The sequence below is a fragment of the Anser cygnoides genome, chromosome 3, assembly GCF_040182565.1.
Source record: "Anser cygnoides isolate HZ-2024a breed goose chromosome 3, Taihu_goose_T2T_genome, whole genome shotgun sequence".
NCBI classification, from domain to species: Eukaryota; Metazoa; Chordata; class Aves; order Anseriformes; family Anatidae; genus Anser; species Anser cygnoides.
The window spans coordinates 33,579,199-33,599,810 of record NC_089875.1 but is presented as its reverse complement, the minus strand read 5'-3'; the positions used below and the strand labels follow the sequence as shown (position 1 = coordinate 33,599,810).

General features: G+C 49.3%; 1 protein-coding gene across 4 annotated transcripts in view; it reads right to left on the bottom strand.

The window, feature by feature from the left end:
* MDGA1 (MAM domain containing glycosylphosphatidylinositol anchor 1) overlaps positions 1–20,612 on the bottom strand; it is a 144,131-nt gene that overhangs the window by 8,892 nt on the left and 114,627 nt on the right. For 3 of the 4 annotated variants that reach the window (XM_013171031.3, XM_066993836.1, XM_048080141.2), the window contains exons 13-16: positions 19,774–19,926; positions 18,423–18,557; positions 1,911–2,041; positions 996–1,104 (exon numbers count right to left, since the gene is read on the bottom strand). In XM_013171031.3, the coding sequence (XP_013026485.2) occupies positions 996–1,104; positions 1,911–2,041; positions 18,423–18,557; positions 19,774–19,926 (528 nt within the window). The remainder of the gene's footprint in view (positions 1–995; positions 1,105–1,910; positions 2,042–18,422; positions 18,558–19,773; positions 19,927–20,612) is intronic. The other variant, XM_013171032.3, reaches the window with a different exon arrangement.

Here is a 20,612-nt window from a genome sequence, read left to right as displayed (position 1 = left end):
AGTTCTGCTTGTGGTTTGGTTAGAGTTTGGCCATGCTAGGCAGAAACAGATCTTTAACTGCACTGGAAATTTGGACATTTTTGGGGTGTTCTGTCTGTTTTGTTTTCCCCTCTACCTTTGGAACTAAGAAAATTGTTAACAGGAACTCTTTCTCAACATTTTATTTTCTTTTCCCTTTAAAAATGAATAAAACAAATCAAACCTTGCTCGCAAATCTCTGGCTTGTGTACAGTGGACATCAGCTCTCCTGCCTACCTGGGGCATGTTACTGAGGGCACAGGCAGGACTAAGGCATGAGACACACCAGTGATTCCTGTCCAAGGACTAACACCTGCACACTTGTTATGCACCTTGCTACGGCTTCGACCTCAGTGAGAGGGGGCTGTCTCATTTTCTGGGAAGCCGGCACCAGGAAAATGTGGATGTTAGCTAAACACCATTGTCAGGATAAGGAGGGAGGTGATATTCAGCTCAGGTAGCTTGCTCCCATCACTCGTGTGATACCCTGCCCGGCCATGCCTCTCTGCTCGGAGAGCAATGGGAAGAAGCACAGCCCTTCTTGCTCCAGGCCACAAGAGGCAGATTTTTTTTCCTGGCTAAAGGTTGACTTAACCCTGCAGAAGCCCTTTAGCACTTTCCCTTTCCAAAGGTGCCATACCTAGGGCTTCCAGGAAATGAGATATAGCAGAAGCTTTTAGTGGCCTGGGGGTGACACCCCCCAACCCAACCGATTGGCATGGACTTCAGCATGCTGGAGTCTGGCAGCACAGCTCCTACAGGATCCAGCTGTTCCTCTGAGCTCTTGCTGACTCACTGCTATAAAGAATGAGTTCAAGGGTCTGACAGGGCCTCTCCTATCTTCTGTTGGTGGAGCTGACCATCTTGTTGGGTCCCACCAGCACATGTGCTTTGAAATGAGCTGCACATCTTTAGCACATGCATTCACGTATGCACTCCCACCGGCTCGTTGTCCCCTGAGGCACACACACTCTCACCCTTGTTTGGTCCAATTGGCTTCCTCGGACAGTCCCCCTTTTTCAGAGTGACATCGTCGATGGCAATGTCCCCCTCGTAGCTCGTGCCCCGGACACCTTCAAAGATGATCTGCAACCAGAGCACGGGGCAGAGCCCCCTGTGAAGCTGCAGAGGACCTGCTCCCTTCCCACGCAGGGGGAACAGCCTCACTGCAGGGCTATGCAGGGACGAGCAGGGCACAGACCAGCCCTTACCAGTCCCCCAGTGAACGACTCCCCCTGTCTCTCCAGCACTCACAGGATTTGGAGGGCTGAGCCCCATAGCTTAGTGGGCCAACCCCTGTGTGCTGAGCGTCTGCAGAGTAAAAAAATGAGCATGTAGAGTTTTGCTTTATTTAGTATGTTACACGAGCAAAACCAGCACTGAATAGCACTCACAAGAGTAACTAAATCCTTATTTATTATTTTACAGTACCCAAAAGCGTACTGGGCATTTTGCCACAGTACCACATCTTACCAGCCTGCACAGCCCCAGCTCTCAGAAACAACCCTACAACAGCCAAGTAGCCTGTTGGGCAAAGGCACCTGCAATAAAACACCCAGTAACAAAGCCACACACTTGTCTGTTACTCATAAATGATGAGCAGATACAGCATGCCCAGTTCACATTCACAGGCTGTCCTATGGTCCTAAACCAGAGGCATCGTGGGGGTGGGCTCTTGTAAGAGACGCTATGAGAAACCTCCAGCGCTGTCACCTCTGATTTCTACTAATTAGCTCCAGCAACCCTGAGGGTGCAGAGCTCCCACGTGCCCTCCCCATGCCTGACCAGCCCCCACGCCATGGAGGTAGACCTGTGCTGGGAGATGTCCTATGGGCCTTGGTACATGGATAGGGTAGGTGGCAGGCAGCTCCTTGGTGTTGGCCCTAACTTACCTGGAAGGGTCCTGGCGGGTTGATGGGCACGTGTGCTTGCTGCCACATGTTCCCCCGGTTCCCGCTGAGTGACCACACCTGGGTGTCGATGGCCCGCTTGTTCCGCACGCGAACCAGCAGATTCAAGGAGCCTGTAGGGGAGAAACCGGGCGCTGGTGACACGGGGCATGCAGGAAGCCCAGCCCGATGGGCTGACCCTTGGTGTAGCTCTGTCTCCTGGGTTGACCTGAGTGTCCCACTGGCAATATTTCATCCACCTGGGCTATCCAAGGGAGGATACAGAGCCTGATAAAGACAGAGAAGAGCTGATGAGGAAGAAAGAGTCTGTGGCATGGCTGATGTGGTCTTGCACAAGAAACGGGTGGCAGAAAGGCTTGCTGCAAGGGACTTCCAGAGGGGTCCTCTTCAACCTCCTGCCTGAAGCTATTTCCAGCTCTAGATCAGAGCAGCATGGCTTTGTCTGGCCAGGTCTTGAAATTCTCTGAGGACAACAGCTTTTCTGAATGTCCAACATAAACCTCCAATGCTGCCACGTGTGGCCACTGTTCCCTGTTATATTGTCACATACTACTGGTAAGAGTTTGGACCAGTTATCTTTGTAGTTGCCCTTCAAATAGTTGGGGGCCAAGAACTGATAGCAGCCTCCTCTTCGCCAGGCTGAGCAAGTCCAGCTCCTTCAACCTCTCTTCTCCAGGACATGTGCTCCTGGCCCTTGATCAGCCTGATGCCTCTCCAGTGGACCCACACCAATTCCTCTACATCCCACTTGAACTGGGGAGGCCAGGACACAAGTTCCCCTCTCCACATTCACCACTAACACCTGGCACATGCAGCCTATAGCCTTCTCCTTGCTCTGGCCATTAGAAATGTGACCAGTGCCCTCAGCAGCCACTTGCCTCTCATCCCAGCCCCCACGTTTCAGAGGGACACAAACACTCCGTGAATCAACATTGGCTTTAGGCCCTTGCAATCAAAACAATTCCCCCAAGGTTTTGTCTGCCATTAAAACAAAAACAAAGCCAACAAATCTCAAAGTGTTTCCAGTTTTCACTTTGAAAAGTGTCACACCCCCCCTACACTCCACCCACAAATGAAACTGTTTATCTTCCTATACTGTCTTTTCAGCAATCCTCCCCAGCTGACTGTTTTTTTTTTTTCTCCTTTTCTGAAAACGTATTTAAACATTCGTTTGGGGTTGAACTGAAACTTTTTTTTTTTTTTTTTCAGTTCAGCTGGTGAACCAAAAAAATCAATCATGACTCCACGGTTGTTCATCAGTGTTTCTGGTCTCCATACCCAGACGTATTACCTCTGAGAGCAGAGAGGCAATAACAGCCTTTACTTAGGTGTCCTTAGTCTGTCTGTGCTTGGGATGCTGCTTTCCCACCTGGTGAGCTTTTCTGAGAGGCAGCGGGGAACCATCAGGTGAAGGGATAGGGAAAGAGACTTTCCTAGATAACCTCCTTCCTATACAATACCCTGAAATTCTTCTTGTCACGTCAGCCCTGGGGTTACTGTGTGAAGGACAAGGACATGGAAGTACTCCTGTCAAGTGCCTGGCTGTCAGAGAGCGAGATACATCACAGGGAGTTCAGAGATGCACAATAAAGATGATTAAATGTTTAGATTCTGAATGGCTGACTTACAAGAAAAGGTTAAAAGAATGAAATATGTGTATAATTTAGTGAACTGAGAAAAGACGGGCATGGTTATTGACTGGAAATATTCAGAAGCTCTAGCATGAATGCTGGCTGAGAAAACTAGACGAAGGCTTGACCAACCAGGGAGAGGGCAGGACTGCAGGGTCCGCAGGGAAGGAGGGCTTCCTCCTGTCATCTGGAGGACATCTCACCACCTGGGATGCATCTGACCAGCCCGCAGAGCTAACACCCCCCTTCCAATTCCTGCAAGCCAAAGATGAATAAGAGAAAGCGGGGAAACATCCTTCTGCCTGGAAATATCCCGCTATCAAATTCCTTTCCCCAGTGGTTCTGAGTTTCCCAGCTGGGATGCACACCACAGCCCAAGGTGAGGAGAGAAATAACTTGTTTCTCTCTTGGGATCAGCTGGCACTGTGCGAGCTCAGGGACACAGAAGCAAGCAAGCAGGATCTCTCCTGGAAGCACGGTGCCTAGGATGACAGAAGTCACCACAGGAGCCTCTGACAAAACCAGATTTGAGCCACTGGCTTCTTGGTGTCCTCCTTTACCTCTGGAGCTTCGGGGAGGTCTCACTAGGAAGGATACCTGGTCCTCACTGGGGCCTGTGGCCAAACCGATGGCCCGCGCGGGATCTATGCAACCCCACGGATCAATGTCAGCCAGAGTGTGTTCAGAGCAGCTAATTACAGAGGCCAGAGCTGGTGAGGTGAGCAACTGAGAGAGCATGAAGAATTAATGTGGAGCTGCCAGCAAGCACGGATTAAAAACAACCGCTGTCTATTCTAACCTCATTCGGTGACTTGCAGCTAGGATCTGCTGCACCAGAGCCTGGCCGAGCAGCCAGCGCTGGGACAAATCAGGCGGCAAATGAACTTTGGTGCCCTAGGATAAAAGAGAAGGAGAGATAGAAAGGGACCCAGAGAAGCATCTGGAATGCAAATCAGTGCCCCCAAAGCACTGGCTGTGAATACCTGGCCTGAACCCAAACTGAGCCTGAGCATTTCCTGGCTGACAGCTCACTGTCCTTGCAGCGAGAGGAGAAAAAGTTTCAACCTTTTGGCCTCCGAATTCCCTAGTAGAACTATACTGAACATGAGCAGGCACTCTTCAAGTGGTTTGCAATTGGAAAGGAAGCTCCCCTATCTGCCCACAAAATGCAATGTTTCACCATCCCTGTCTACACGTTAAAAACTGAAGGTCAAAACAGCCAAGCAACATGTCCATGACTGTCTTATAAATCAGTCAGAGGTGCAAAGGGGGTCAGATCTGCTGCTTGTAGCCTACGTGCAATCCCAGCTAAGTTACAAAGCCTCCCCAAGGCTGGGAAAGAACCACAAAACCTCCCTTGTCCAGTAACACTGTCACTGGGAATGTGCTTCTGGGAGACATGGCAGGGACTCTAGGCCTTCAAACTAAACAGGGGTGAAGCCCCTGTCCCATATGAGCTGGGCTGACAGTGTCGTAGGTGTTAAAGATTGCACAAGTCTTCTGCTTTAGTCCTTTCCTCTGTGCGTCTGTCTGCCACAGTCTGCCAATCCATCTTAATGGCATATATCCTGGGATGAAAGTGCCTGGAAATGAACGTTCAGAACTGAGCTACAGGCAGAGCCATCTAACTTAGCAGTCCTGCACTACAGAAAGCCCCAGGTCATCTCTCTAATTGCTCAGAGCTTCTTTATCTCTGTTTTTCAGTCTGGCCTGAAAGGCAGCTCTATGATGGAACAAGTGCTGCCGGGCTTTGTGTTTTCCAAGGGAAAGCTTTGGGTGCAGCCCACTGCCCTAGCACCAGATGTTGTTCCAGGATCCTACTTACATCAGAATCCTTATGCAGGAAGTAGATGAAGGCTCTGGCTAAAATGGAGGGAGGAGATATTGATGTCCATAGCTCCTGACCCCTGCTGAACCCACACCTCCCCACACCCACCTCTGCAATCTGGCAATGCCCCTCTCAAGCCTAATTAACTCTGCTCATACCCTGTGTAGCTTTCAGCATGACACACAAGTTCAGGCCAAACCTGATGCTTGTAAGATCCCAAAGATGCTCCTCCTGGAGCAGAAACTCAGCACCCAAATGCCACTGTGCAGAAGGTGGGCAATGCACGGGCCACTCATGCACAGGGATCGAGGACCTCATTCACAGCTGTGACACTAACTGGCCACATGATCCTTAGCAAACTGCTTTCAGCCTCTGTGCTTTATTCCCCTTATCCGCTGACATGACATGATGAAGGTAATGAAGAGGGATAATAACATTCACTGGCTGAGAGGGGAATTCAGAAACATCAAATGTTTTACGAGTGCTCTAAGACCTGAGAAAGAATATACTATAGAACAGGAATACCTGAGCTCTTCTGCCTTTCCAATAGTCAAAGGTGGAGAAAAACCAAAGTAGGACCTACTCTCTAACCCCCATTCCTCTATCAGCGGAGATGTGAAAGGCCCTTGTGGGATGTTCTCCGGTGCCAGCTGTTGCAGCCAAGTCTTTTGTCTGTTTTTGTACTACATTCATACCCAGTTTCTTGTATCAGAGTCCAAATTCAGCTGGCCAGTTTTGTCACCTATTAGTTTAGCCTGTTTAGCCATCGCCCTTTCCCCGTCTCCTCCATCAGATGTGCCTAGCATTTCCTAAGGGCACACACAAAGACAGGCCATCTATCTGCTGCCGAATCTCTCCAGCTGACCAGAGGCAGGCAAACACAAGAGAAATCCCAGGATGCCCGCAATCCTGTTGTTACCTCTCCCCAAACAAGGCAGTCTTCACATTTCTCTTGTAATCCGTATTATTCCTTCTTCCCAAACAAAAGGGAGAATAAAGGCCAGTGAGGAGCGATGAGGAATCAATTACAGCGGGAGCGAGCCCTGCCTTCTGCTGGCTCCCTTTAAGACCAAAGCTGGCATTTCAAGAGTGGCATGCACACAAAAGAGCACCAGCTGGGCTGCCAGATAGGGTAGCCCAAGGGATGCCTTTAAATGTTACCTTCTCACAAGAAGAAAAGGTCTCCTCTCAGTTTCCACGGGATAGGGACTTCACTGTCACACTGAAAAGCAGCGTGGATCTGGAAGAGCTGGAAGGGTCTGCAGGGGCAATGCCATGGGCACAGAATGTGTGGGGTGGCCAAGCAGTCAGAGGTTGCCTCCAGGGCTCTCTGCGGGGCAGCTGAGAAGGTGAACATGGGGTGGGAAAAGGCTGCTGCATGCAGAGTTGGGCACGCAGCTCAGTTTCTGAGGTTGGGGGGGGAAGGCAGGGGGCAAGAGCAGCCATAAAGCGAAGGGAAGACAACGCTGTGCACTGGGAGGCAGGGTGCTGTGCCAGGCAGAGCTCCGTGGGCTGCATCGGGAAGCTTGTCAGGATTCACAGCCAGGAGCAGGGGACGCTGCAGCCTCAGGCTGATCTCACCAAGGCTCCCCGCCACCTTCCTGCAGCATCCCAGCTCTGGGACCGGGTGATCCCAGTCTCTATGAACTATGAAGTTCTAGCTGCAGCCACAGTTTGGGCTTGGCACCCAACTGAAGCTGGTCAGAGAGGGGAATCCAGGGCTTGGAGCCCCACGGAAATTCCCAGGGCGTTACAACTGCATGCAAGACAAACTGAGAGGAGACGCAGAATCTGAATCGTGGCAGGAGATGTCCAGTGTGGAGAGGACTGGGACACTATGCAGCCTGGCAGAGTCATTTGCAGACCTAATATGAGGTCTAAAGCCAGACCATAGAGAGAAGAGCTCTTACCTTTCAAACAGGGGCTTTGAGCACTTCCTTAAGTGTGGTTTAGTGTAACACTACTGATCACAAACTGAAGCCCAAAGCTTAGTGCAGGCAAATCCCAGGAGCGAACAAAAGTCCCCAGAAAGAATTTATTACAGCTCATAATCCCCAGAACAAATACACGCCTCTGCCTCTCTCCCCCTCTCATTTAAATGGATGTTAATGAAAAGCAGTCCGTGTCAGGCTTGTGTTCTCAGTTACAGTGCTGTGGGGGAAAGTTACTGCTCCGAGAGCCAGGAAGCAGAGAGTGGAAAAACAATCGTAGCACAGATAGAGACAGGGAAATAATATCAGCTTGTACTGAGTCATAATTTCAAGGAATGTGAGTTCCCTTCATGCCATGATAGGATGTATTTATTCCTTCACAGTCTCTAACGATGCTTCATACATTAATATATGCGGAATAAGACAGTTAAAGCCCTTCAGCTTCTTCCACCCCTGGTTACACAGAAACCTTATCTCAACGTGTCTTTAACTGATCCCAGCTTGGTGTGCAGGGTCCCCCGTGTCCACTCGCAGGGTCGCTACGCAGACCCCTTCCACTCCTTCAGCAACTACGAAGCAGGAAAGTTCAGGGAGCTTATCAATACCGAATAAACTGAGTCTTGGTCACAGTTTGGAAAGCAGGGCTATCCCAGCTCTATTCACAAGGTATCCCCTTTAGCTTTAGAGAGACTGAGCATGTTCAGTGCTGTGTCACAGGCCTGCTAATTGCTATGGGATGTTCTCTTTCAGCTTCATTATGCTGGGGAGACTCTGATGAAAAGGATCGGGGGAATCAAAGTCTCCAGTTCCCTGCTGTGGCTGGGACTTTCTGAGGATAAACACCAATATAGTAAGTTTTGATTGGCAATTTTTCCCCTACAGCAAACCTGTGAAAATCATTTATATCTCACTACAGGGAATTTTCTTGGATTTTACTGTGTATTTAAAAATCAAAGAAACAAACACATCTCCACCCCTGACCTCCTAAACCACCATCAAATGAGGATGGGCTTGAAGCAGCATCCCCTGACATGGCAAAGCCAATTGCACAGACTGATCTATGGTCCATCACTGTCTGACCTGCCTGACATGCTTATGAATGTTGGGATGGAGGGAACGGACCAGCAGAGAAGCAACAAAACTGCAAAAAGGCAAAGTGGACACGTGGCTGGCAACCTGAGGGTTACATGCTGGATGGAAAGGGACCTGGGGCATGCAGGCAGTGGGGTAAATGCAATGGCATGGTTGTGCCTACCTTATGTAATTATGTAAGAGTGGAAGCGCTAACGAGAGGGGAGCGGGCAAGCTACAGCTACAGCTCCTTCTCTCCAGGATATCCCCACCTGCCTGTGTGCATGGAGAGCAGATGGTGATATGGTAGGAGCAGACTTGCAGTGGAGCTACGCTTGAGTTCCTTTGCTCATTTGATCCACAGTCTAATTAGAGAAAGTGTTGGCACATAAAGATGAATGGTACAAGACATCCATTTCTGAAGCCATGTATACAAAGAAAAATCCTGCCATCCCTCTTCATGGAAAATTCCCTCAGAGGTTGTTTGTGACCAGTAACAGGCCTTCCTACACGTGGACAAGAGGATGTGGATTAAGAAATTCAAAAACAGGAAAAAGAAATTTCTACACTCCATAAAGTCAAATTAATGCTGTCTCAGAAGAACAAAGGCCCACCTAATATGCAGCCAGAATAGAGCAGAGGGAGGGTTCAGAGTCTGGCATCTAAAAGACGAGAAGCAGGAGTCCTCAGGCATTTCGCCAACTCCACATCTGATTCATCATGCCATCTTACTCAACAACACCCCTTTCCAATACTTAAAACATGTTGCAGGGGATAACGTGGACAGGCTATGTCCTTCCCCACAGGCCAGTTGGGGTGTTTCACTCCCAGCCCCAAGCCCTGCTCCATTTCCACAAGCCCTGAATGCCACCTTGGGCACCAGCTCTGCTCGTGGGTGCCAGCTCACCCTGCTGCTGCCACCCACCTGTGTCCAGCACCAGAGCCATCATAGCAATGTGCACATTGGCAGGAAAAAAAAAGAAGCAGGAAACAAGCCACATCTGGAGCTGAGCAAATCTCCAAACACCTGCATCCCTGTCTCTTGCCAAGCCCAGTGGGGAGAGAGTGTACTCAGCTCACGGGGACCACGCAGCCTCCCCAGATCTTGCTCTTCCCAGCCTCAGCTGAGAGGACACAAACACTTTCCCAAAGAGGTGGTCATTGACCCACAGCAATGGGACTGGGCAGTCTCTTGGTTCGTTACCAACCCCATGGGGGCTGTTGTCCCCATTCCTGCATGAAGATGCTCCATCACGAGATGGAGATTCCCACAGGGGTTCATCCTGCCTTACTGCTGCCCCATCCATGCATCCCCCTCAGGAAATATCTTCAGCCCATAAGGGGAGGGATTTGCACTACGAGAAAAAACACATTTGTCTGAAGTGTCTCCCATTGTACTAGACCCCAGACCTGCCTTTATCCAGGGATCCTTGTAAAGGCTAAGGATGTGCATCCTCGGGGACCTCCCCATCTCTACAGCATGTGAAGGAGAGAGATGGACATAGCCTGGACATTTTGAGAGCAGAATTCTATTTCTAGTGATTGTTCCACCCCTTGTCCAGCCTGCCATTTTGCTTCTAGCAGAGATCCCCAATAAAAACCAACAACAACCAAACACACACAGGATGTAGCCTGCCAAAAGTCACAGAGCAGGAGGAGGTATGTCCTGCTCTAAATGCAGCTGTGCAGCCCTTCTTTCACCCATCCAGCTATGAGAATGGGGTGGAGAAGTCTATCATGTTTCCATAGCCACTGCTTCTACCAAGACAACTGGAGCAGATAAACTAGACATACTGGACATTTGGATGAAATTCTTTTTTTTCTCTCTCTTTTTTTTTTTTTTTTCTTTTTATAAAAAACACACCAAAAAAAACCTCATTGAAATTCTGTCAGGAGGGAAGATGTCCTAAAGGTACAAAGTGGCTGGTCAGGGAAAGCTGGCTGTGGCAGAGAGAGGACACATTTGATTTCAACAGAGTATGGGAAAAGGTAACCAAGGGGTAAGATCAGAGCTAGAAGCTCGGCAGGGCCACAGCTGCCTCTGCCTCAGTCAGCACAGGGGAAGCCCCATGAACCCAGCACTGGAATGAATGCTGCTGCTTATCTCAGGCTCCCAGAACGCAGGATGGGATGTGCCAGCTGGGATTTACCTGCAAAGCCCTGACTCCCTCCATGCAACATGGGCAGCAAAGCAGCCTGGCCCTGCTGTCTCTTTGGCCTTTAGTGTGGCCCTAATCATGGGGCAGAAAGACAGACTGTGATGGTCTTCATCAGACGTGCCAACCTTACTGCTCTTGCTGTGAGCAGGGCCAGGACCTGGCAGCCTGAATCCCTTACCACACTCATGGTGTTGAGCACCATAGATGAGATCTCCTGGTCGAGCACCATAGAGGAGAGCACCTAAATTCATCTCAAACCCCAGAACACACTGTCTAGATTACGGTTCTAAGGCCTTGCTGAGGACAGATGCCAGACCACGACTCCTCATTACATAGGCCAAGCATAAGGCAGGGTTTCAGACCTACTCTGGTGAGGTGTCTGTGAAGAACTACCCAAAGGCAGCAGTGCTGGCCAGCCCAGGGATTGGATCATTGTACATGCTCTGTGCCTCAGACAAGTGAGCTACAGCATCCTGTCTTTCTTCCCCTCAGACATTTTCTGGGACACAGCTGTCTGAAGGCAGCCAAGCAGCTCCTTTCCTTTCACTGTTGCTGTATCCAGTGGTACCCAGAAGGAGAACTTAGCAAGGAGAGGTCGGCCTAAGGGAAAATGGAAGTACAAGGAGCATAGCACGAAGGGGATGACACGTAATTGACTTTTCCCACCAATTCTGCAGAATGAAGAAGCAGAGTGAACCACAGCTGCTGTGAGGTCTGCCTGCTCCTTGTTCACCCTCTGTTTCGCGACATGCCCAGATGCCTCCAGGCAAACCCCTCTCTTCCCCCAGCTTTGATAACTGACCCTTTCCTCTCTGCCACCAGAGGCAGCTGGCCCCTCTGTGCAACTCTTGTTCCCAGCTCACGGGCTGAGAGCGCGCACTGTGCTCAGCTCTCTGACTAGCTGAAATGGAAGCCTGCTGCACAGACACTGCCAGGTTTAAAAGAGCACTTGCATCCCTCCTGCGGGCAGGCTTCACAAAGACCTCGGTCAGAGGGGAAGGAGCCTCTCAGAGCCCCCAGGATACAAGTGGTGTTGGGGGGAGGCTTCCTGACAAAACCCCTGCAGAAGCAGATGTACTTACACTGTCTCTTCTCTGTCCCTGTTAACAGTCTATTTCCCCATCGTTGCCCAGGAGCCAAGCACAGGGCAGCTGCACGTCTACAGGGCTTGCAGCAGATGGGCTGTGTTAGTGCAGCGCTGAAGCAGGCAAGACAGCAGGGATGAGCAGCTGAGATCGAGTATTCTTCCTCCTGAACTGAAGACTGCTCAAAAGCTGTTCTCTGGCCTCCTCCTCTGTCTGACCCAAAGAGGTAGATGTTTAGGGCATGGGAAGTAGGGAGGACAGTGTCCTCTTCAGGCACTGTAAGAAGGCTGTTGAGCAGGCTGTGTTCCCAGCTTTGAGGTGGGATGGATTATTATAACCACAGACTCCCTTCCCATTTCATGCCTGGCTATAATTTCCCCAAAAAACTTACTGGGGAGAGGCTGATGCGGTGAGGCTCCCAACCAGGATGTGCAAACTCCACCAGTTCAGGTGCTGGGGTGCCTGTCACCCCTGTGGAGCTCTCTTTGGGAGAGGCAGTCACTCCTGGAAGCAGTGGTGATGGCTGACACTTGTTGAACATTTTTGGATTTTCTGGGAAGCACTTCAATGCATGTTACACAATTAAGTCTTGCTGAAGTTCAAGAACAGGCTGGAATGGTTGCACAGGTAGTGCAAGATAGTTTTGTCCCCTGCCCCCCAACTTTATCCAGTCAGAGCACCTGGGGGGTCTCTGGGGGTGCACCTGGAATGACCAGCTTCAGCCTCCACTTGTACAAGTATGAAACTAGGCACTGGAGAAATAGTTGATGCTCCATGGAGAATGAAAGAGTGACCTGGAAGTGCTAAAGAAGAATCCAGATAGGCACTTAGAGCTCCCATTTTCTCTTAAGCCTCTGTAATGCTTTGTATCTAGCAATTTCAGAGTCTGAATAATTGATACGACACCTGATCGTTCAGGAGACGATCAGGTTGCAGTTTATCCTTACTCAGCTTTGCACATGGCTGCAGCTGCTGTGAGCCAAGTCTGAATGGAAGATGCTTTGCTCAGAGCCTGGAGGAAGGGAAGGGGGATTGTAGCAGCTTCCCACACGACAAGTAACAGTGACTTAAATCAGGTAAGCAGGAGCAAAGATGATCTATGAGGATTCAGGGCACCTGCAAATGAATTGGTGCCAGCGATCTGTGCCTGACATTCTCTCCAACAAATTCTGTATCAGGAGCATGGTCAGATCATGACTGGAAAATCAGCAGAAGTGGACTTTTGAAGAAGGCAACATTTCAGTGGCTATCTGCACTGAGTACTTGATTCAGTGATGCACTGATGGGGCGGGGGGCAAGGAAAGGTGGGGATCAGTGCACATGGATTCAAGGTAATAGCAGAATGCCTGCAACTACATGAAGACATGCTGTTCATGGAATAAACAGGACATATAACAGCCAACACATATATGACTCCCTTTTCTCCCTCTCCAAGTCTTCTTCAGCTTTACACGTCAAGATCTTTGGGCTAGGGACATGTCAGTCCCACATCTGTAAGCTGTGTCAAGCATACTGTCAGTGCTGTTTGTAAAGTAAACATCCAATCAAGCTGTAGACACCTGTTATTTACTGGGTTCCAGCAAGAGTAACTGAAGGCAGTTGTCTGCCCTTGGTTATGCAGAAACTTTGATTAGATGATATATTGGTCCCATCTGGCCTTAATAATCTTTAGATCTATGGCTTTAATCCAAAGCTCACTGAAGTCTTTAGAAAAGCAATGACTTCAACAGCCTTTGGTTCAGAGCCACTGTATTGAACCTACAGAGCTTGAATGACACTTTACGAATACGTAGTTACCTTGCCAGGTATTTATAATCCTTGCTCATGATCATGGTATTTGACTAACTTCCAAAAGAAGTGAGCAGATACTATCAGAAGAGACCACAGTCTATCCAAAGGGTCCATACCGTAGCCCACAGCAAGCTGCTTGACGGCTGCACGGAACATTAGTTGAATACACATCTATTGATGGATGAATGAGTAAAGCCAAGAACCCATTTGAATAAGTGGAAAAAGACAGGGTATAAAAAAATTGAATACATTTTTTCATCACAAACTGTTCACTTAGCTTTAACTGCAAGTTGTTTTCAAGAGCCTTGAGGGAAGTGAATCACACTCATTAGGAAAATCAGCCTCCCCTCAATCAATCCAGTGATGTAATCTCTACCGCGTAGAGATACTGCACTGGTCACAATGGCATGGATTTAATTAATTTTGCTGTCGTATATTAGGCAAACTTTGTATCTCCAGCACAATGCAGCTACCTCCAGGGTGGTACCTGTATAACTGCATGCGGTAGCATGGTGCTGTATGCTTAACCAACAGAATGCATTTATCCATGGGGTTTGGGTGGGAACGAGGGAGCTGAGATGTTGAATATTACAAAAAGGACTTCTTCATGGTTCAGGGCACTTTTACATTGACATAGCTAGTACTTGTCAATTTGTGTGACCTAACACCTCTCTTACTACTTTCGCTTGTCAGAAACAAGAAGCAACCATGGCAGGTATCCCTGCAAATATTGTCCCCTGTTGCGTTCATCCACCACGACCTCTCAGACACACCTTTGCACTAGTTGCATTATTTGATTCGAAGAAGTGAAGCAGCAATTCAGTTTGGCAGGCCTTCCTGTCTGTGTTTCCTGCTCAGCAGGAGGGTGTCAGTGGTGACACCACCAGCCCACAAACCTATTACCCTGGTAAAACAGCTTATGGATTTCTTGAACTTGGATGCTGTGGCAAACGGTGTGATCAGAGCTCATTGTTTCTACTGACTTGGAAATAAAATCCCTTTTAATCAGTCCCAAACATTGTTCCTCACAGTAGTTTACAATTTCACTGAAAGCTTCCCATCCTGACTATACACAGGCCAGGCCTAGCTGGTGTGATCAGATAGGGTCTGTATCAGCACTAAGCTGGAACAACAGCACCTGTAACTCTCCAGGTTTTTCATAGATCTTGGATGCATCTCAGAAAGTAAGTTTCTTCTCTGATTTCTGGAAGCGGGACTTGCCAAGGTAAGTCTGTGGCACTGCTAGTGCAGATAAGAGGCTTGAACTACAAAACTGAAAACCAAGAGCAGGATCTTCAGATGTTGTGTTTAAACAGGCCTTGCTCTCGAAGCCCAGGACCTGCCAGTTTTACTAGGGGAAGCAGATGAACATTCCCAGCTTGGGAGACACCCCAGGGCGAGGAGGGGTCTTTGCCTTCTCCCCTTTCAGAAACCCCATGTTATAAGCCTCTGTGCAGTCATGAGTTCTTTAAAAGCACAGCAAAAATAGTTTGGAAAGGGTCTGCCAGTAAGCTCACAAATAAAAAGGAGGCTAAAAATAGTTTGGAAAGGGTCTGCCAGTAAGCTCACAAATAAAAAGGAGGCTAAAAGTTTGCTGTTTGGGTACACTCGATATCACTGCTTGGACATGGGTACCCCAGGCAGGCATCCCCCTAGTAGGCAGACTCTGGGAAGGGAGGAAGAGCCTGATGGTGGAAGCACGTGGGGATCTGTCCCCAGCTTCAAGGCTGACTCACCAGGCCAACTTGATAAAGAGTTGCACTTGATAACTGGTCACTGCCTGCCGTGGCTAGCTTCCTCTCCTGAAGGAGGGTGCAAAGCAAGCAATTCCTCATTTGACATAGGTGCACCTGCCACAAACAAGGCACCCTTGTTCTTGAATGTCTGATGGAAACCATATTTCTTTCCTTCTCCTCCTCCTGATTTTCTTGTTTGGGCTGGCAGAATTGTAGGGCAATGCGAATGCTCGCTCTGGAGGGGGGCAAAGGAAGGAAAAACGATGACCAAATAACTCCAGAACAATGGGAATTGCCTCCAGGGAGCTCCCCTTCACCCTGCTCTCTCATCAGCTGCAAGATATTCAACATCATCCTGCTCTGCTAGCCGCTGAATATTTTATACCACGGCTACAAACGCTCCATTTGTATTCTGTTTCTCTCTTTCGTCATATCTATTATAAACGAGTAGTGTCTGAAAACTCTCCCAGGGAAGATTTGCCTGGATGGCTGTGGATATTTTATAGTCAAATTGTGAGAGTAAACCAGCTTTCAAGTTCTGTAGAGGGGGAAAAGGGTAATAAAAGGGTTATTAAAAAAATAAATAAATGTCGGGGTTTTATACGGCTTCCTTTCATAGTGACAGAGCTTCAGTTGGCTCCACGATGGAGCTGGAGCTGCTATGAGAGGCTTGAGCTGAGAGATGTCCTCTTGCTGGCACTGTTTGTCATCAGGAGCCATCTGATACGGCTGGCTCAGCAGGGCTGGCATCTGGCTTGGTAGGACTGGGCTGACACTAGGTGACACAGGGGTAAGGGATGGGTCTGCAGGCACTGGGGACAGGTGGCTATATGGGAAGCGATATGGACGTGGCGATACGGTTGTGGCCACCCCATCTTTGCCTTCATATCGACACTTACGTGATACAGGTAGGAGGCAAGGGTCTGTCCCTTCATTTGGCAGGAGTCCTAGCAAGGGGGGCTTTATCTGAGGGTAACTCTCCTCTTCTCCAGCCAGGGGCTAAAGCGGAAGGTGGCAACAAGCTGAAGAAGCTTGCTTTGCCCTCAGGCAGGCTGCCACTTCCACAGGGGGATCTCAGAGGACTTCAGCCACAAAGGGCATCGAGATTGGCACCATCCAAACAAGTTAAAGGTTTCTAGCTGGATTTCACAACCTTCACACAAGCAAAACAAGCCAGGGAGTATCCAACATGCATTAGAAAGGCAGATTGAGCCATTAGACCTGCTGTTGGAACAGAGGGCATCCCAAATGTGGGTTCATTCATGTGTGGATACAAGGGACTGAATTTCCAATCACAGATGGATATATTGTGGGTTTCCTAGACCAAAGCACATCTTCCATAGCCCAAGAGAAAAGAACTTTCCCTCATTTTTTTCTCCTTCATTCTGACTCTATCTAATCAGTCTAATTTTTAAATAATTTATTTGCTCTCGGCTCAGCAGCACCCACCCTGGAAAATCATCGCATAGTATTAAACAGTCTATTTACCTCAGACAAATTTAACAGCCCCTTTGTGCATCCAGGGGGAAATGGGAAACAGGCAGGGACAACAACATAAAGGAAAAATCAACTCATATAGAAGTCACCTGAAGCTGGGAAATACAAATAGCACTTGGCAGCTTCCCGAGGTCTTTGGCTTAACTGTATATTTTGCTCTGGGCAATTTGTGGATGAAGAAAATGGGTGAAGAGTTAAAATGTTAAAAGCCAAAAATCAGTCATGAATTGATTCCATAGCATGCCCAGTCCACACCGTCTCTGGACAAACCACGTGAATGCTGTCACACAAAGCTCTCTTCCAATACAGACCAAAGCTAAGGGGCTTTTATTTTCCCAGTGAAATGAACTTGGAAATGGGATACACAGCTGTATTCCTAAAGGAAACAAAGCAAGAGGAGGTCTTCTCCCTCCACATCTTTTTTCCTTGTCAGTCTCCCAGTTCTCCCCATTGGTCTGTGCAACCCTTGATTGTAATCATAAATACCTAAATCCCTTACAAAAATTCCAGGAGAAGACATGTGGGCATTAGGCAGCAAAGCCAACTGACCACAAAGGAAAATGTCAGAGAAAAGGGAATTTGCCAGCCAGCATTAACAGCTGGATTCTGTCAGCTAAGCAAGCCCAGGAAAACTTGCTGTCAACCTGTACCAACAGTGCTCTGCCTGAGTAACCTGCCAGCATGAAGGCAGAGCAGAGCAGCCCATCTGCAGGAGAAATACAGGTATGCGGAAACACCTCTGACCTAGCAGAAAACACCTCTGACTGCAGAAAGCAAACACAGGTCCTCATAGCAAAGACAGAGATGGAGACCTGCTCGGTGAACCGCAATCCATCCCTTACCGCTGGCACCCACGGGGTCAGGGTTTCAGCCTAGCCCCCACCGAGACAAGAAGATTTTACAGCTTTAACTCTCTGCTCAGCCACACATGCACAGGGACGTGATGGCCGGACTCGGGAGTGTGCTCCCTTCCAATGCCATCCACGGTGCAGAGGCAGAGAGCTGTTAATTAACCCCGTTTATTGAAGGGCGGACACATTCCTGCCTCGGCCCTGATTTTTCAGTCAGGCTCCAGTCCAGCAGGTGATTAATAACCCAGCGTGCTGTGGGAAGAGTGCATCTATTATTCAAATTAATGAAATTATAATCAAGAGGTGACGAATTAGCAATTGCTCCTTGACTGGATATGGAAACTCATTAGTGTGCCAGGCACTTCTGTGGTGCTCGCTGCACTCGTAGGCTTACGGTTGGAGAGGAAGGAGCCAGGGAGAGCAGGGAGCCCCTTGGCAGAGCTTTGCCCCGGCAGGTGCATCCTGACCATTCCAAAATAGCTGTGGCCACCACAGAGCCCTCCGGTCCCACAAAGTGCCTCCACCTCCATCTCCTCTCTGACACCCCATTGTCTAGAGCAAGGTGGCTGTGGCCATGTGAGGGAGAAGCACATGAGCGCAGCTGCAATGCTCTTTTTTTGTGGAAGGTATGGGGGCCTTGTGCCAGAGAAGGCACGAACCAGAGGGGAAGGGGTGATGGTTGACTTCAGGAAACCGTCCCGAGGACAGCCTGCAGCAGCCACACAATCCTAGCACTGCTAAGCTGTGGGTAAGGGACAACCATCTGAAGACCATCCTGCTGCTTTGAGCACTGGAGCGAGACTCCCACCCACCCAAACCGCTGGCTGCAGTCGTGGGCTGGTGAAGCTGGGGCTGGAGGTCTTCCCCGACACCCTGATCCAGGCTGGGGCTACCCATCCCCAGACGGTACTCACCGATGTGCTTGCCGTACATGTGGTAGTAGAAGGAGACACAGTAGTACTTGGCGGTAATGTTGTAGAGGGGACTGATCAGCCGGGCTTTGTCTCCTGTCACCCTGGGCCGAGATGCCTCGATGAACATGTAATAACCTACACAAGGAGAGGGAAAGGTGGGGAAAGGCAGCACACACCGCATCTCCTGCCCTGCAAGTGAGGGGATGCTGTAGGCTGGGAGACCACTCCTCCTCCGAGAGACATGGCCTTGCTCTTCCCATTCAATTGTGATCCCAGCCAGAAACATTCCTAGAATATCTGCAGGTGTTCTCCCTGCACCTGATGTATTTGGGGGTGAGCAGGAGAGATGGGCATCAGCAGACCCCATGTGAGTTCATGCAGCAGATGAGTCCCTTAACATGCATGCATGTTTGGGAGCAAAATGAGCCTTGCTCCTGCAGCACAAGGAGCCCCAGAGCTGTCTGGCAAGAAGGAAAGCAGAAAGGGGATGGTGAAACCAATCCAGCCTAATTTCTCGGCCTCAAGCAGAAGGAGATAGCATTCAATACATTTGGCCTAAACAACATTGTTATCTAAAGAGAACAATACCAAAGTAGTTGCTAACAACCCAGGGAGGAATAGATTAGCTACTTAATTTGTTGGCATCATTTTCAGTGCTGGATCAGGCTGGCATACTGAACACTAACGGAAAAAGCCACTTCCTTAGCTGGCCACTGGATGTTTCCCATTTTTTTCTGAGTTCAGAGAGTTGTGCTTGCATACAAATTTACTTTCCTTATTACAGAAAGGGAGAAGTAATATCCAGCTAAATCTGGAGTGTGTACCCCATGCACAGCTCGTGTGAGCAGTACATAACATCATTCTCCTCCAGCCAGGGGTGAGGCACCTGGTGAGTGTCACCTCCCCCAGCCTCATTCCTCATGCTGCTGTTTAATACTGAGGAGATCTGGTTGCCCCACTGAAACCTTCTTTGAGGAAACAGCTGTCTAAAACCAGCAGGGTGATTTCTAGGTGTTAGAAACGTTCTCCTACTTGTTTATCCTTTTTTGACTTCAAAACAAGCATCAGACGGGACAAGGACATTTAGGCAGTAGGCAATTAGCTGGCAACAAGAACTAATGCTCACACTATTCCCTTAAACAAAGTCGTGGGCGCTTTAATTGTGTGTTTAGTGCCAATCAGTTACATGCAAATTAACCGCCGGCTCCCTGCACCCTGTGCGGAGGAGAAGCGTGTGTGCGGAAAGCAGATCAGCGCTCCGCCGGCTCCCAGAGCCTCAGGACTCCCAAAGAGCAGTGGTGTGTGCCTCGCGTCCACGGCTGAGCCAGAAGAAACCCAGAAGTGTGCCTACCCTCCGGCGTACCGCTGATGTCCGTGGGGGGCCCCGTGTTGACGGTGCGCTTGGGGTTCTGTGTCAGGGCGTTCTGCCGCGTCCAGTCGAAGTTGTCCATCTTGTCCTGCACGAAGCCACAGATCTTCTCGTCCTCGAAGCGGCAGGTGTTATCTGCAGGGAAGGACAGGGGATGGTCAGCTGCAGCTTCTCAAACCTCCTCCCCGAGGCTGCCTGGCTGCTTGAGGAGGGCACACGCCGCTGCTGCAGCACCGCTGAGGCTCTGTGTCGAGCTGAGCACAGATGGGCAGCCCCTGGCCCCAGGAGGAGGCTGGAAAGGAATATTTTCATGATTAGTGTGATTATGGAAGGGTTAATCCAGGCTGATGGATGCAATGATCTGGCAAAATAGAGTAAGGCTAATAGGACTAAAGAGAAAGAGACGGTCTGCTGGGAGGTCTCAGGGAGCAGACGTAGAGGAGGGTAAAAGCGGTAAGAGGAGCACGGAAGGCAAACAGGCCACAAGGGCTTTTAAACCAGAACAACTTGATGGTAGAATAATTTCCCCAGGAGAAAGGAGAAAGTGCAAGACAATGACCCCCACTTTGTTCTATGTATTACACTAAACTATGGCACACATGAAAAAATCAGCTGTGGAGAAGAGGTCAGCTCAGCGCTACAAATGTGTCATTTAGCTACAGCACATTCAATTTATACCAGCTAAGAGACACATTTGCTATTGCACCTCATGCTGGTTCCCCTAACAAAATAAGTTATGCAGGCAAAGGGTTTTTATGTAGGGTCAGCCACGTGTGCAAAAGGGCTTCCTCCTACTGCTACCACAAGACAGTCACACCTTA